Source organism: Acanthopagrus latus, chromosome 20 (assembly GCF_904848185.1).
Source record: "Acanthopagrus latus isolate v.2019 chromosome 20, fAcaLat1.1, whole genome shotgun sequence".
NCBI lineage: Eukaryota > Metazoa > Chordata > Actinopteri > Spariformes > Sparidae > Acanthopagrus > Acanthopagrus latus.
This window is the reverse complement of record NC_051058.1, coordinates 21,102,990-21,120,630: the sequence shown is the minus strand read 5'-3', so window position 1 is coordinate 21,120,630 and position 17,641 is coordinate 21,102,990. Positions and strand designations below refer to the sequence as shown.

General features: G+C 41.7%; 1 protein-coding gene across 10 annotated transcripts in view; it reads right to left on the bottom strand.

Moving 5' to 3' along the window:
• The window catches only part of tanc2b (tetratricopeptide repeat, ankyrin repeat and coiled-coil containing 2b), a 157,600-nt gene that overhangs the window by 67,844 nt on the left and 72,115 nt on the right, over positions 1-17,641 (bottom strand). For 5 of the 10 annotated variants that reach the window (XM_037082101.1, XM_037082102.1, XM_037082105.1 and 2 more), the window contains 2 exons: positions 11,184-11,255; positions 6,912-7,091 (listed from right to left, as the gene is read on the bottom strand). In XM_037082101.1, the coding sequence (XP_036937996.1) occupies positions 6,912-7,091; positions 11,184-11,255 (252 nt within the window). Of the gene's footprint in view, positions 1-6,911; positions 7,092-11,183; positions 11,256-14,196; positions 14,475-14,767; positions 14,887-17,641 lie in introns of those variants that run through there. The other 5 variants (XM_037082098.1, XM_037082099.1, XM_037082104.1 and 2 more) reach the window with 2 other exon arrangements.

Genomic DNA, 17,641 nt, shown 5'->3' with positions numbered 1-17,641 from the left:
ATGAATTTTGTCTTTAAATCATCCAAACACAACCGCATGCAGCTCCCGACAGCTTAAAGCTCCAGAAATAAACTCTGATCTTTATTTTCATTCCCACAAAACACAGCTTTGTGGATGTCATGTGGTGTTTTGTCTTTCTTGCATGCATAGTTTATGTTCCCTGTCCCTTTTCCATGAATTTATTCAACAGAGATGGTGGCAGACTTTCTTTTTAACTTGTACCTTTTATAAAAAGCGACCCACAAAGATTGTTAATTATGATTCCATCAGATGTTAAAAACTCAAAAATACAAAAGAAAATCTAAGAGACTCCAGAAAACATTGTAAGAAAACCTCTGAGCTGTCCACCTAGCTGCCTTTTTTAAAATTTCACTTCATTTCATTTCGTTTCATCATTGTTCTAACCCTGTGTATTGTTGTTTTAGAAAAAAAAGTATAAATAGATTTGTTTTCTAACAGAGATTTAAATGTGAGGATCAATAGCACGCTCTTATACACATCCAGCAGATTGTTAGCTTAGCACATAAACAGGAAAATGAGAATAAGAAAGATTTCTGATGATATTTCATCGCTAAACATCGAGACTATTGGATGAGTAAAATATCAGAAGAATTTCTGTCACAGCACTTAATCCAACTGGATCTTTAGCGCTCCTCCTGAGTGCATTCGATTTCAATTACCCCTTTCCACACTTAACCTTCACTCTTTATTTTTTCCGCCTGTGACAGTCGAGCTGAAAATGTCACATTTCCTTTTTCAGCTGAAAGAATGATTTGGAGGTGTCCGTGGTGGCTGGGATGGTTGAAGCAAGAAATAATGACAATAATTGTAGAACAATTTTCTCAAGGTGCAGAGTTGGGTAAGGAGGCGTGGAGATTGAGATGTCCCGAATGTCAGTGTTCATTTCCCAAAATTCACAGAGGATGCCAGATGCCGTATAAAACACGAGGCTGGCTAAGGAGGCGTGGAGAGACGGAGATTGAGATGTCCTAAACGTCAGCCTCTGTTTCAAAAATTCCCCCGATCGGATAAGATACTATAAAGTGTCCAAGGCATGATGCAGTGCAGGATTGAGTTAGATGACATCTTGACTTATAAGAAAAGTCCAGACTCACATTTTGGTGACCAGAGTGTAACATTTTGAATACAGGACTTCTACTTTGGTCTTGTTCTACTGCATAAATACCTCATCCTTAATCCTTAAAGGGGTACTCTGGCATTTTCACACCAATTTAAAAGGTGTTAATGACCAATAATTCCGGAGTAAGTCCAGTACATCACGTCAGCCAGCAGCCACGACACAGCTGCAATGGCTGCCACGTAATCCTTCAGGGGGCAACTATGACCCTCAAAGTACGACCACTAAAAGTTTGTCCTTGCCAGTGACGGGCTCTGATGGTTATTTTAAGTGTCCGACTAAATTACAGAGAGAATCCCGACAGAGAAAGAGCTTTTGGTTAAAGACTAAAATCCTTTGAAACAGCCGCTATATTGCTCTCAACAAATCCACCAGACTCCATTTAAGAAACTGCAATTTTAACGCACTTCGTTCAAACTCGACAGAAATATAAAAAACAGTCTTTGTTTGTCTTTACACTGTTCCAACAATCATCGGCTCTGGTTTGGTCCAATTAAACCCTTAATAATCTGCGTAACATGTAAAATAATCTGACTCTACACACCATGTTCTCTGATATCAGGATTATGTCGCAGCCGTTGCAGCTCGTGTCGCAGGTGCCGCCTGAGCTGATTTGGACCAATACAAAAACATTTTGTACCTATCAGTCTTTACACATCAAATCATGTTAACATCTACATGTTTATAAAAACAGGAGTTCCCCTTTTTGTCCTTAAAGTGCTCTGACAAAAGACCATGACAGCTGTGGACACAAGATCTACTGATACGAACACCATGTGACACGATCTTGTGGTCAGATTGTGTTCTCTACAACAGCAAAGACATTCAGACGGACATATTTTCTAGCTGGAACTAGTGAGCGTTGGACTTGAAAGACAGCATGAAAGAAATCGATTATGGTGCAGACAGTTTGTCATTGATGTTTATGTTAGTGAGAGAAGTTGTATATGGTGTGAAGAAACTATTCGCTCGGTCATTTTTCAAGCAAAATGTCAAATGTTAAATGTGAGAATCTGTTGCTTTTCTTTGTTATCTATGATCGTAAATGAAGAGTCTTTCACTGTTGGTTTGACAAAAGAAGAATCTGAAGACGTCACTCTGAGCTCTGGGAATTGTATGAAGCATTTTTCACAACTTTTTGACCTTTTATAGACTAAATGATTAAGCATGATTGATGAATAATGAAATGAATCATTTGTTGCAGCCATCCTTTCTTGAAGTAGCTCTCCTATTACATCACGATGTCACTCCGTACGACATTAATGACTTTCAAGATGACTCATGAAGTATTTTCTGTTACCAGCCTTCGACTTCAGGTCATGACAGCCTACATTTCCTCGATGCATTTTGAAAAATCCCCCCAAATAATGAGCCTGAACTTGAGTTTCAGCTTTCAGGGTTTTAAGATCTTGTTATATTCCATTGTATTCGTGCAAGACACATCCCAACAAGTGATCCTCTCAAACACTTAAACACCAAACAATGACACAGGCATCATTCATCACGAGCAGCTAATTTAACAGCGCTCGTCTGTTTTTACTGTGGATCCTTTAAGGACACCCACACAATGAGCTGTAAAGCCTGACTAAGCAGTTCCCCGTTAATCCTGACCATCCACGCTGCTGCTGAGCGGTTTTTTTATGCCCGCGTCACGTGACCGTTTACAAGTTATCTTACTGTAGTACACTGCCACTTATTCACACATCACTCTATTACTGTAAGCACCAGAGAGACAATTGATTTTAGATATACTCATACTACTGTGATAATTGCAGTGAAGTGTGGGAGAAAAATTAGGCTGTATAATTAAATCAAACCTATTCTCAGGTTTTAAGGCCTAATGCAATTTTCTACCTTTATGTGGCAATCTATGGGGAGGCAGTAATTGTATTGATTACTGCCATTAATTAGGGGAAAGTGGTGTAATCTGGGGAGGGATGTTCAAATAATTCCCTTTACATGTTTCTGAGTGAAGCAGCGCCAATCAATCAAGTGGGGCGACGTCTCTGGGAGCATTTCACTTGAGTGAGGTATTTATTAAGGACAAATAAGCAATCAGTGATTACAAGTCATAACAATCAGCCACGGAGATATCGCTGAGAGAATGAGCAATCATCGCCACTCATAGCATTAGACAACAGGGGACTAAAAATAGGCAACGTAAACACACGCATGAAGATGAAGGAATGCTGCAACAAACACGGCTGGCAAGAACGTATGTATTCATGAGGGCACAGCGGGAGACGGAGGAGCTTCATAACATGACATGCTCGGAAAGAAAAAAACACGTGCCAGAAAATGAACGTTTTTCTGGAGAAATAGCTCGTAATTACATCAAATCACAATAGTTAGAAAGCAGACAATGGCGGTGTCACGCCCAGAGCTGGAGAAAAAAAAAACATTTGGTTAACGTGCACTCAGACACAGAAGCTCTGTCCTGACCGTGTAGTCCGACCTTTCAGAGGGATTAAAAACATGTTCCCTTCAGGGTTTAATAAAGAACAAAAATACTATTGTTGGTTCAGTTGGATTAAAGGGGATGGAGACTCCAGTTTTGATGAGTTTGTGTGAAGAACTCGAGTCTGGGCAAAACATCAGCCGGCTGATACTGGGTCAGTTTATTTATTCATTATATTATATATATTTCAACCGCTGGCTATTTGTTGTAAATCACTGAATGTTTTTGCTTTTACCTCCGCTTTGCTTTTAATTTTAGCTTTTAATTGTTGCAGTATCAAAGTATGACTTCACACAACTGAACTTTTCTAGCATCGACACATCCAACATGCACAGAGGCTCTCGAGTGCACTGAGGTCCCCCTTCGTCCTTCAGGTCCCGGAAGACCTGCTCTCGAGTGGCATCGAGCACCAGATTGCACCAGGTCTCGACCGCCCCGGCTTTCTCACCCTTTAATTAATTCTACTCAGCACCACTTCCTGCACAGCTTGACGGTACCGAGCTTATGTGTGTGCGTATGTGAGCCTGCGTCAAAAGGCCAGGCACACCCTCCCATGCCAGAGATGGCAGAGGTGGGAGAGGAGCACATTAGAGAGCACACAGCAGCAGGTCTGAAGGCTGCAGCACTTTGATCTCCCCCCGGTGGATCCCACCAACCGCAGCCTCTCTTTTTTGCCCTCCTGTGTGGCCCCTGATTGGCCTGAGGGAGGCTGAGAAGTGGTGGTGTTGGGGAGGACTGGTGTTGAGTTATTCAACCTCAAGGCTCTGATAGAATGAAAATGCTATGAAAGCTCTGACCTTTTCAGAGAATCATTGAGTTTCTGATTTAATCCCCTCTGCCTGCATGAAGACTCTCGAGGGGGCCCTCAGATGCTCGAGGGGTCAGCTCATGAAACGGAGTGCTGAGGAAGGCAGGAGACGTACTGCACCATGCTGCCATCGCAGCGGACTGGTTTCAGTTTGTCTTTTGGTTGAGCCACAAGTTGTCAACTCCTTTTTTTATATGGAAGTTAAATTATGCAAAAGCAGTAACATCATTTTTACTATGTGAAAGAATACATGAAAAAATACATCTTATGGCCATTTTGTACTGATAAGTAAAGTCCAGCAACAATATATCTGAATTTCCTGTTATCAAATATACATCTGACACATGTTCACACCTTTCTCCTCGTTTACTCTTTTATTCTGACGATCACAGGGGGCGCACTGACGTTAATTGCCTTTGAGAGGCTGTGCGAACACAGAGCAGTGACGTGAGCAGACTCTCCAAATAAATGAATCAATGGAAACTAATCAATTTTAGTTTCTGCCAGAGAGTCACAAAGGTTCAAACCAGAGGGAAGAATTACTCTGCTTTCTTCCCCGTGAGTTAAAGGGAAACTCCACACATTTTACATTAGATTACCTCTGCACTCCCTGAGACCTGTGGACACACTTTAATGTTTAAAAATTATTACCCTGGAAACCTACCCTGGGTACCCTTTCAAAATAAAATCAAAAGTATGTAATGTAAGTGTACAGAGTGATGATTTAAAATCAAAATGCTGTGGCAGTGTAGTTGTTATTTGTTTGAAATCCTACCTGATTTTGAGGTCTCAAGGTTGGCAAGTATGTCCATAGAAAATCATATTTCATGTTGTTTTCATCAGTGATGTAATTATTACAACAGTAAAACACACAATAGTTGATGTGACAGAGACATAAATCTGGAAGGATTAACACTGTTAAGGGCTTATCCTGCCAAAATGATGTCGCTCACTGTCGCCGGCACAAACACACAAATACTTAAGATGAGAGGTGTAAGCAGGCTTACAAAGGTAAAACAAATCAAAGGCAGCAAAGTGATGTTTCAAAAAAAAAAAATCACTAATTCCCAATTTAAAATCTAAAAGCAGCCCTCAAATCCGTCACCACCTGACCTGCTGATGACATGTGTGATTGTACTGCGAAGAGACATTTCTCTACGTCAGCCGTGGGGTAAGAATAGGACCAGTGAGACAGCATTAATCACACCATTCTCAAACAACAGGGTCTCCTTTCAAAATAACAGCACAGCCGCACAAATAGAAGTACACTGACAGCTTCACATCAATCTAATAAAATCACTTTGAGTCTCATAGATGAAAGTATACACACCAAATTAGGCTTTATCTGCCATGTTACATGAAGTAAAATGGAACAAAGATGGCTTCCCTAAACAGCAGAAAGTGTGATAAAACCAGCTTGGTCTGAAATCCAATTCTCAAGTCCAGATTCTCCCTCTAAACAGCCTCTGCTGGATCCTGTCACCCACACAGAGCCCTCCACAGTGGTGTGGCACACCCGGTACAAATGGAAGAAAAAACACTTTCGGCGTGTTTCCTCTCTAAAACCCACACTTTGGATGACCCGGGAGAGAGAATAAATCATTCTGTGTGATGTAAAAAATAAAAATAAATCACGGTCCCCCCAGCATATCAGAAATGGTTAATGATCTGAAGGTAGCTGAGAGGCTGGTGCACCCTAGTGGTGACTACTGAATCAAGCTTTAAAGTCCTTCACACCCACTCTGCTTCTGTGTGGAGGCTGCACTGATATTGGGTGAAAGCTGTAATGTCAATATTTCATTTTGCAATTTGAAAATGCAGCGCAGCAGTAAAGCCTCGGATGTCCACGCTGACAAACCACAGCTTCCCCCAGAAAGTACATGACATAAGACTCATAATCCAGTTAATGGGGAGACAAGGAGGGTGTGTGTGTGTGTGTGTGGGGTGGGGGGGGATTTTCCACATTGTCTGAGTGTGGAAGGAAACGATTAGCAGTGGGAGATATAGAGCGATAAAGGAGGAGGCAGAGCCGACCACAGCTCAGAGTCTATCAGCTGTTCTTGGCACTGTCAATTAGGTAGGACTTTGGTGATTACAAGAATTGGAAATTGCAGTGTTTGCCGCAGGCCACAGCTTTATGTTTCGACTCACAATTAGTGGGTAAGTAGTACGGTAAGTGATTACTGCTTTTTGGCAACTGTCGGGTTGAGGAGCAGTTCCACTCCTCTTCACTTTGTCATAAAAATCTGTTTTACTTCAGTGTGCGTGATTCCCTGATTACCCTGCCTACAGTGGTACAGTGAAGGGTTAAAGGGAGGCTGTATTAGCACAATGAGTCTATGGGGGAGGACAGCTACAGGCGAGGATGTGCGTACAAGACAAATTTGAACCAGATTCAGCCCACATCTCTGCTGGCTGTGGTTTTCTTTTCCCAAATGTGCCAACACTGCTTGACTAATTCAAATCTTGCACTCAGAATGGCTCTGACTTCACTGCAGTGTCTCTACCTGTGAGCTTCTTCACCGGCTGCAGCCTGACACTGATGGTCTGGTGGGTGAGCAGCGGGGAGGAGGGCAGCGAGCGTGACACGCCCTCCATTATGCGAATGTGCTGCATGCCCTCGGTCATGGAGAGCGGGGGCACAGCGTAGTCTCCCTCGAAGACACAGTCGCTGTCTATGCTGCCACCTGCAGGATGGGAGGGGAAGACAAAGCAGTGTGAGAGGCTTTTCCCTGTGTTCAACAGTGCATTAGAGGTAATTACAACACTGCAAGCGGGTTATGGAGGAGTGTATGGATATTTAACTGTGAAGAAATTACAAGGCAAAAACCTGGGATTGAGATATTGAGATTAAAAAAAAAAAAGTATCCAGCTACACTGCAATACAAAATCAGAGACAAAACAACAATAACATTAGGACAATGTATAACATCATCAATAAACAGTAAATATCTATTTAATTAAACATTAACTATGCTAATGTTAAATTACATTTTTCCTAGGCCTTTAAACAGACTTTTCAACAGATGACAGGAGTTTTAGATGCACTGCAAAGAATCACATTTGTGTTAACATGGGAGACAAACATGTTTTGAGTTACTGTAAGGTTACGCTGAATTCAAATCAACAACAACAGCACATGCACTCCTGCAGTTTAAGAATTTATGACTATAACCCAAGTTGTTTACATCTGTGGACCTCATCTCATTTACATAAGAAAAGACACATTAATAATGGAATCAAACACAATTGAAAACTGTTGTTATGAAAATTTTAAAAGTCTTCTGACAGTTTTGGCAGGCAAAATCCACCAAGGTCGTGTTTTAAGCTTTTAACTTAACTTGCTGATTAAATGTTTTGAATCAACTGATGGTTCCGTCTGTAGCAGTGGTTCCCAAATGGTGCGCCGCAGCAGACTGGTGTCTTGTAAGTCAAGTCCAGGCATGTCGTGGGATTGTATTTCTAACCTACATTATGACTGCTAAGTAATCAATGAGTTTTTAATCTACTATGTCGTTCATTTGTACACCCTAAAAAAAATAAACATAACAGTGTGACTGGATGACGATGATATAGAGGCTTTTGTGCACAGATACTATTGCAGGTATGTCTAGGTATGTTTTTTTTGTCACAAAAAGTTAAAAAAAAATCACTGATTAATAAGATTATCGCAACTTCCCACACCGATTGTCTTTCTTTGTTCTTAATAGTTAGACTGTTGAATTTACAACCTTAATAAATTACCATCAGGGTATTTAAGAGAGAAGCAGCTCATCCTCACATTCACTGAGCCTGAAGGAACAAATGTGTTGTGTTTGTTTTTGATAAAAGAGAAACGATTTATGATCAAAGCCCAATAAATGGTTTAACATTAGCACTGTTTATTCAAGGGCAACGGAGCTGGACTGCATTTGATTCTGCTGTTGTTTCTGTTTGTTTACCCCTGTAGAAAGTGTATGACAGATATGATAACTCTGATAGTGCCTCACCCTGGTCCCTGTGCAACAACAGTATTGAGTGCAACAGGATTGGCGTGACCCAGAAGTGAGCGCAGCCCTGCAGGCAACACGTGCTGTTTGCTTTCACTGTTAAAAACTACAGTCTGCCTGCCCTGACCTCTGTGAGCCCCACAGTAACACAATACCCCACAATTTTCATGTAATAAAGGAGGACTTTCTAACCATCTGAAATGTTTTTTAAATAATCCAAAAAGAAACAGTGCAGTCATAACCATGAGAGGGCATTTTATTTACAAAAAAAAAAGGCCCGCACAATGAGCCGTAATTACAGACGGAGCACAAACAGCCACTCTCCATCACTCACACACCGCCTTTTTCTCTCTTGCTTCAAAAACCGCAAATTATGACAAGTTAGGGCCCTGTTTTTAACTCCACACACACTCACACACGTTCCCCGGTGAACAGAATCAGCCAGCTGTCTGTAAACATAACATCCATTTTGTGAATCGGGCTCTGCCCTCGGACTGCCCATTTCCCTGCAGACGGAGCTGTAAAAGCAAACTGGTCAAGCAACAGTCTCGCATCAGAAAGCAGCCGCAACAGTGAGACATGAGCCATTATCAGACACGAGTCCGTGACAAGTCCCAGAGGAAGCCCGCGCGACTGTTCGGATGAGGTCAAATCGGTTGTTGTAATGCAAAAAACAAAACACCAGTCTTGAAACACTTGCAAGAAAAATAACAAAAACACATCCACACGTCCCTGTGTGGCTCCAGCAGTGCTGGAGTCGGTCCATCCATTCACTGGGGAATGTCACTGCAGAGGCAAAAACAACAGCCAGAGCAGCGGTTACATCCCAGAGTGTGGAAATGGAAATTTTCCTCATGTATGCAGAGCCTGGTGTGAATACCAACGGGGAAATTGGTATTCTGGTTGCAATTATTGGTAGTCAGGACCCAAATTAATTCTCATGCATTCCAATATTGGATGAAAACACACACTTATGCAACTGTTTACCAATTACGATACCGAAAGTGGTGCAAATTTTACACAGAATCTCAACACTTGGCGAATTTCTTTTCTGCACAGCCTTGTGAAAGCAGACATAAACTGAGATACGCTGAAGGAGAAATCAGGAGGTGTGATTTAGGGCAAAAAGAGACGCAGGGTGGAGAGGGAGGAGAGGCCGCACTTCAGCAGTGAGATGCAGAGAACAAAAGCATCGAGGGGGAAATGATGGTGTTTTATTTTAGTCTGTGATGATGAGAGACATGTTTAAGGGCCACTTCATGCCTCGAAATAAACACAAACACCTACTTGTCGAGGTGTTCCGCTCAAAACATGCACGAGGAGAGGGAAAAAAGTATGAAATTATAATCGCTCAAAACATTTCCTGCCAACATTCCTGCTGTTGATAAACATCTACATCCTATTTTTTCCTAGACGTAACTCAGATTTAGGGCCAAACATTACTAAAATATAAACTTCACACAGTTGTCTCCTTGTAAAAATGAATTCATTTCCAGGAGTCGTAAAGTTTGCTGCCATAAAGTCAAATAAAATACAACCAGGTAAACACGGCCTTGGTGGGTTTGTGCTGTGGAAAGATTAAGGGAGAAGAAATAGAGTCTAGAAAGAGAACGCCAAGAGGGAAGTATTACAGGAAATGAGGAGGCAAAGGTGGAGAATAGAGCTTGCATGGTTTTTCTCGCCCTCTCATTCACTCACATCTAACACACTTTGGGGCCCGGGAGAAGCTCGGTACGCCTCGTAATAAGCAACAGAAGAGAAGAAGACCTATTGTTGGAGCGCTCAGATGGATTTAACAGGCAAAGCTGAGGTCAGGGCTCCAGACTCCTGCTGACTACCTGTAACTCTTCACCTGTCTGATGAATATTCCATTATCGACAATTATTCAACCATCTACCTTGACAATCAATTAATCTCTTTGTAAATCAAGTGAATCTTTTTATGTACATTTGATAAATTAAACCAGTTCAAACAATCAACATCTGTTTGGGTATTTCTTTAAGAAAAAAAAACATACAAATTCTCTGATTCTGGCTTTTTAAATGTGAATAATTTCTGGTTTCTTTCCTCCTCTATCATAGCAAACTGAAACGAGACATCTGAGGATGCCATCTTGTGTTTTGTGAAACAACTTTGGGACAAGGTGACCACAGTTCGAGTCTACATTTCATTATTTATAAGTGTGAAACTAGATGTATATATTTGATGATGGATCACAGTGTTTGAACTTCTGAAAGCAGGACACCACTGGATATTTTTATGGAGGATCTGGGACGTTTCCAGCTGTGTTTGTGGTGACCAAAACTGGAAATCTATCAATGGGATGTCAACCCATCTCCAGTCATGTTTCTGGCAACAAAACCGGCTGTTTTAACGAGACCTGGGGACAATTTTTAGCCAAACTAGAGGTTGATGGTTTCTAAGCCATAACCAAGTGGTCTTTGTACCTAAACCTCACAAGAGCATAAGGACAGTGTTGCAACATTAAGCAACTAAAAGATCAACTTATCTGGGATTCTGCAGAAACGTACCTAGATTACATTTATCCTCACAATCAGTTTTGTCAAAAATAAGTCATTCTTATTCATAATAGCAGCCTGGCAAAGAGCAAAACCTCTTTATGGAAGAGGGGTTGGGGCTCAGCACAAGTATAACATAAAAAACACACAACCTTGCACACAAGCAACTGGCACATAGTTACTAGACAAATACTTCAGTGTAGTGAGCATCAAACTCAAGCACAGAAGCAGAAAAAGAAATATGAGTCAAGAGATATTTTTGTTTGCTTACCTTGGCCGACGTGGCTCAGGTGAGGGTCTAGACTGGGCGAGCGTGGATCTGCCAAGTCCTCGCTCCCACCATCTGCAGACGAGGAGCAGAGAGAGAAAGACAGGGAGTGAGCTCGCTGATGCTGGTAGCGTGGCAAGGAGGAGTGGGCCAGCAGCACGGCCACATCCTCCTCCCCGATCAGCCAGGTGTGGGACCGGAGGACCCCCAGCAGGCTGCTCACACACAGACCCTCCACACCCTTCCTCCTGGGACCCAAGTGGCCTCTTATGGTGGCGAAGGGGGACCTCGCCGCTGAGCTCCATTTCTTCCTCCTCCCCATGTTTAGACTAAACAGCCAGTGAGCCTCTATCTTTAGGGCCTGATAACAAAATAGTTTACATTGCAGCCACTGTTGCATGCACCGAGTCCTGTGTTAGAGCTCTCTGGGCTCTCCGGTTCACTGAGCGAGGACTAGCAGTAAAAGAGTGGGCGTTTCCCAGGATAGATCCACATACGGTTAATGATATGAGGATCAATTACGCCCAAGGGAGCAGGCAGGCAGAATTAGCCACAGTGGATGGAGCTGAGAAGAGGGGAGTGGAGGGGGGCGGCATCGCTGGGAAGCACAGTCAGTGTCACCGGGGGATTGTTTCATAATCCTGTTCGAGTGCGGATGGATCTACTGTAAAGCACGACAGGCCAGCAGAGGAGGAACAAATGATTTATACTCAGAATTAATACATCCCGCAGGAATTAAGCGAGCTATTAATAAAATCTGAACCACGAAGATGTATGAAAACGTGCCTAAGCCAACGGATTTTCCACGTGTAGACAGATCAAAGATTGTTGCATTAAGTAGAGAAGACAAGGAGGGCTGTTATCAGTAAAAGGATTGTGTATTTTGGCGGGCCCCGCATTGTGTTTCAATCACTGAGCTCACCATCAGCCCAAACAAATACTCAAGTATTATCTCTCCCATCGCAGATTCACACACTGTGTGCCAGTAGCCACACAGCGGGCTAGATTGGCTCGCTGGTGGAAAGATCAAGCTTGTCGATGGACAGATAGAATAAGCCGTGGGGCATCACTGTGTGAGAACTGGGCCAGCCTGCGACTGACACTGATTGTAGAAGGAGAGTCCATTACAGAGGATTTTTGTAGTTTGACCTGAGCCACCATGTCAGGAGGATGTGACAGATTAAAAAGTGTACCAACAATGTCAAATGAATTCAGATATAAGACTCTTTCTCTTTCTCTTTCTAACGACTGAAACCACAAAATGTAACTTTCTGGAGAAAGATCATTAATCATTGAGTGTCATCCCCAGATCATTAAACACATCAACCATCCCTCGCTCTTTCTTTGGTTCGATTGCCTTCTTCACGTCTGTTTTCCAGTCCTGTCTCATTTTTTTTTGCCCTTTTTCTTGCTGCTTATACACATTGAGTCCACTTGGAAATACCAGCAACGAAGGTAAGCAACAGAAAATCCTGTTCAGTTGCACAGGATCACCACAAACATACATGAGCCACAATGAACAGGAAATCACATCAATTATCTAACTATTTCTCAATGTTGCAATAAAACAAACGTCTTCTTTGTGCTCTAGAAACAACAAAATTTAAAAAAACATAAATGGCGTTCACATCCAGGTTAGTGAGATGTGCTTACTGGATTACAGATTTTAAGAGATTTGTGCTCAAAATCTGAGTGAAATGATCTTTGTGTGTTTAAAGAAAGTTGAAAATCTTGTACAAAAACAAAATAATTCATATTTGTGTTTTGTTTTCCTTTTAAATTATGTATAGTGTTCTTGAGTACCATGAAAAGTGCTTTATGAGTAAATTATGTGCTTCCTTTTAAAAGTTTTGTTCAGTGACTTCTAAGCAATACAACCATGACAAAACCATAGATCCTGCTCCTAACACCACCTTCACTTGCATGTTCATCATCGGCAAACCCACTGAAAATAGCTTCTCACCTCCCATACCTGATGAGCCACATCATCTAGTAAAATCAATGTTGTGAAAATCAATACGGGGCTTTTTGAAGACGCTGCGCTCCCTTGCACAGTGAGCCGTGAAAACACACACACATGCGAGCACATATCAAGAGTGTGGCGCTGCGAGCGGAAAAGCTCAGTGATATACAGTAATAGATTCTGCACACTTTGCCATGCTCCTGCAGCGTATCTGATTAGCACCTTAGGTGACGTTTGGAGCAGCTCGCTCTTCATCAGACGAGTTCAGTAACTCGAAATGTCATAACTGAAGCGTTAATAATTTAAATGAAGGGAGGACAATGAGCTGTAGAATTAGTTACAGTAGATCACATAACTCTTTGGCCTTCGGATGTGTGGTGTTATCATTAATGTTTCATTTTAAAATCAGAAACAGTGCTTCTAATTGTGACACAGATATAGCGGGGGGAAAAAAATAAAAACAAGAGCTGCAGGCTTTGCTGGAAATGAAACAACTTTTTATTCAGGTTCAATCACATTCCGCCCACTACACAACTATTGTATGTTAAACCTTCAATTTGAATTACTTTGTTACTGAGGTTTTTGGAAGAATTCCACACAGCACAGACAGGGTTTTACCTCTTTTACAGCCGTTTCCTTTCTCACCACTATTTTTTTTCTTTTTAGTCCTGGGAAACATCTTTGTCCCTCTTTTATTCGAAACAGAACGCGCCTATTCTTCTGTGCAGATTGCTCTCTTGTTACCAGTGATCACAGCACAATGTCCTGCCACACAGATCAATGGCCTATTAAGCAGGGAACATGAAAGGGGAGGACCTTCGGTTGACAAAAGACAGACATGTTTTTTCCATCCGACCGCAGAGACAAACACTGGACATCATTCCAGTCTCTTACAGAACATCTGTCAACCACTTGTGTCAACTACAATGTACAGCTACATCACAGCTGAACACAGCTCAGTATCCGATTCACAGTCACATCCTATTCGGCCGTAAAATCAGAGCTGAAGGTAAAAGACTAGCTCCTAAACCGGAGAAATAATGGCGCACTTACTCTGTTGGCAAGTCTTTGGAGCTGTAATGCCACGGTGCTGTGTTAGGATGTCAAAGGAGCAAGCCAATTTCGCACTTGGACAAAGAGTCATTACGGGAGAAGTCGGCGTGACATCTGATAGTGATCCCATGGAGCATGGCAGAGAACTCCGCTATCATTATCGCTCAGACTGACTTTGATGAACCTGCTCGTGTTCACAGTGTTCAATGTGACCTCTGATCCGCGATGAGGCGTCTTTCCCAGGTGCTGTCTGAAGGATGGGTGCTATAAATTGTGGACTTTTGTGTGAGGAGTTAAGAGTTTAAGAGACAAAAAGCAAAGTTATCACTAGTTATGTAACAGAAACATATTGTATTTTCCAAATATGTAGCTTTATTTTCATTATTTGTATCACTTGAATGGTATCATATTAGACTGACATAAAGACTTGAGTATTCTCTCAATATTACCTTTAATCTTCGTGTTTTTTTGCGAGTTTATTTTGTTAACGTAATAGACCTATAAGTGGCAAACTGACCACTTTCATATCTTCATCTGAAATTATTTGGGCTATCATGTTATTGCCTCTTACCAGTACAAAGTGATATCAGGAGACAGGACGGGCCAGTGCTAGCTTGTTAGCATGCTAACTGCAGTAGACATCCCTAACATCGTTGACATGATGTCAGGACTGTTGTTTCCTCACTTTCTGTTGACAACTTTTGTTCATTTGTATGTTCTGAACTAAAATTCTTAAGCAAATGAAAATACATCAGCATGTATCGTCACATATATTTGGGCTCGATCTTAACAACTCCAGCATTACTAATCTCAAGGAGAGTACACATCTAACAATTAACTATTTGAAATTGAGTTTTTTCTGTGATTTATTGATCAACACTACACAAAAAAAAGAACTGATCTAAAAAGTACAATCGAAGCACGCCTACCTTTACTGAATGGACAGAGGAAAAGATTGCAACCGAGCCATGTAACTGAGACACATCCTGGATATCAGCAGTCCAGAGAATTACATCCTTCAGCTCAATGACTTCAACCAGTGACGGGGCAGTGATTCAGTGTTCGCTTCAATTCCTTTCTGCCTTATTTCTTACCTTTACTGATTGCCTCCGTGGGGCCCTAATGTTGTGTTGCCAACTTGTTGTCAATCCCCAGGTCCTCACCAGGAAGCGACCCTAATTAAACACCCGTATTCTCCCTGTTACTCCTCATGTCACGGCTGATTATTCTCTCCATTCATCACAGCAACATTCTAGGTGAGAAACAGAGGGGGCCTCGAAATCCTTCAACGATTTGATCCAGAGATTCTCCATCGTATTTCATAGCAGTTTCTCTACCAGGCACAAAGATTCATGTTCTACTTTGCATACCTTAAAGGCATGACGTCCACGCAGACAGAATAATAAATAATTGTGCAAGTTTGGTACATTTATAATTAAGTGCACAGCATCCTTGTATTATACTAGAAAGCTATTATACACTTTTTTTCTTAAGACAGCTAGATGTTAAACTATCTCAACTGCCCATAAATCTGATGTAGAAACAGGAATCATGTGCAGGCTGCAATAATAAAACATGCTGACATTTATTCAGCACACGGTGGCCCACACACACACGTAAATATAAACGTGTATACCATATATCACATATAGTTGTCATGTGTGAACAGATGCACCATGGTTAATTTTACCAGAATAGAGATTGATTTGATTTGAGTGTTAAAAAGAAAAAAGTTCAAAAACGGTAAAAGGTAAATGCCAAGAAGTGAATCAGTGCTGTGTTCTCTGTAGAGAGCAACAATCAGCAAGGCTGCCAAATTACATCTGATGTCACCAGAGAGGGGGCTGTGAAATGACTGCTCCTGTGCCTTTTAGCAAGGCATCTAAAAACCAGAGTCGAGTGGACCTCCAAGAGTCAAAACTCACACGTTTAACCAGAGAATCACAAAGTTGTAGGTTCTTTTTCTTTACATCAAGGCTCCAACCAATGATTCTTTTAATTACAACCTTGATTCTGAAAAACATCTAATTTTCTCCTCTTTGACGTATCAAAAACATGCAGAGACTAAAATGACCACAGTCAAGTTTCTGTTGCAGAGAATATTATGATGTCACGGTGCATTTAACCTCTGGTCTTTTGGATATCAAATGTCATGACTTTAGACCTTTGTTAAATTGTTTTCAAATTGTAACGTGACTACCATATGAATTCTTGAGTTATGGCCAAGAATGTGTTCTGTGACCTTTGACCTATGGCCCCAAACACTCTTATCAGTTCATCTTTGAGTCATAATGCACATTTTTCCCAAATTTGAAGAAATTCCCTCGGTGCATTCTGGAAATATGGTGTCAGCCTCTCCTTGAGTCCAACATTGGTTTAAACTTAATTAATTATGTTGACATTCTTCTTCATTAGAAACATCTGGCAGGCCGCGAGCCCCGCTGATAGTTCTAGTTGTTGTGCTTCTATCAATCAAATAATCATCTTACTTGTGCCTGAAGTTGTGATGGTTCAGATTTTGTCTAGAAGCAGCAAACTCTCCACACCACAGGTCCTGTAATCGATCGACTAAACAACGAATCATCAGCTCATTTCGACACGAATAGACACAGGTAAGCAGCTGTGTCTTTGAGTTTGGTCTCTCTACTCTCCAGCTCCTCTGCTTTGACATTCACTTAAGCTGGATTTAAATCATATTCACAACAAAGTGGATCATCTTAATGAATCACAACACCACAGTTAGCTGCAAGGCGCCATATGAGAGCACAGACATCTGCTCGGCTGTAGAGCTGGCCAACATCTTCATTAGCATCAGTCTCACTGTGAGCTAATGTAAAAATGCATGCGTACTCCAAAGGATACACACACACACACACACACACACACACACACACACACACACACACACACACACACACACACACACACACACACACACACACACACACACACATCTTCTGTGAGAAAGCCTGTCGAGTGTTTTTCTCTCCAGCGCTTAACTGAGCCAGCCCTGGTCTACCACAGGAAGTGGAGGGTTCTGACATCCCGCCAGTGTAAAACAATAGGGAACTGCTTCCATTCAAACCACAGCGCACACATTTACCGTCTATACGTATACACTCAGCCGTACACAGCAGGAGCAGGGACGTTACACCGAGACCAAAAATATTCTTTGCAGGGGTATTCGTTTGGTGTCAACAAAACTCAAGCAACACAGACAAAGAGAAGGTTTTCAGTCTGGAACAGTTTAGCTGCATTTTTTTACTCCTCTGTGTAAGTTTCAGTAACACTTCATTTTACAGGTCTACAGATTTAATGGTAAGTAGGTGCTAATTACCGAGTAGCATTTCTAAAAGTTCTTTGAAATTGCCCCCAAATTCCCACAGAAATGACCTTAAAGTTGATTGAAAAAAGTGATATAATAGTAAAATTCCGCTAGTTTCCA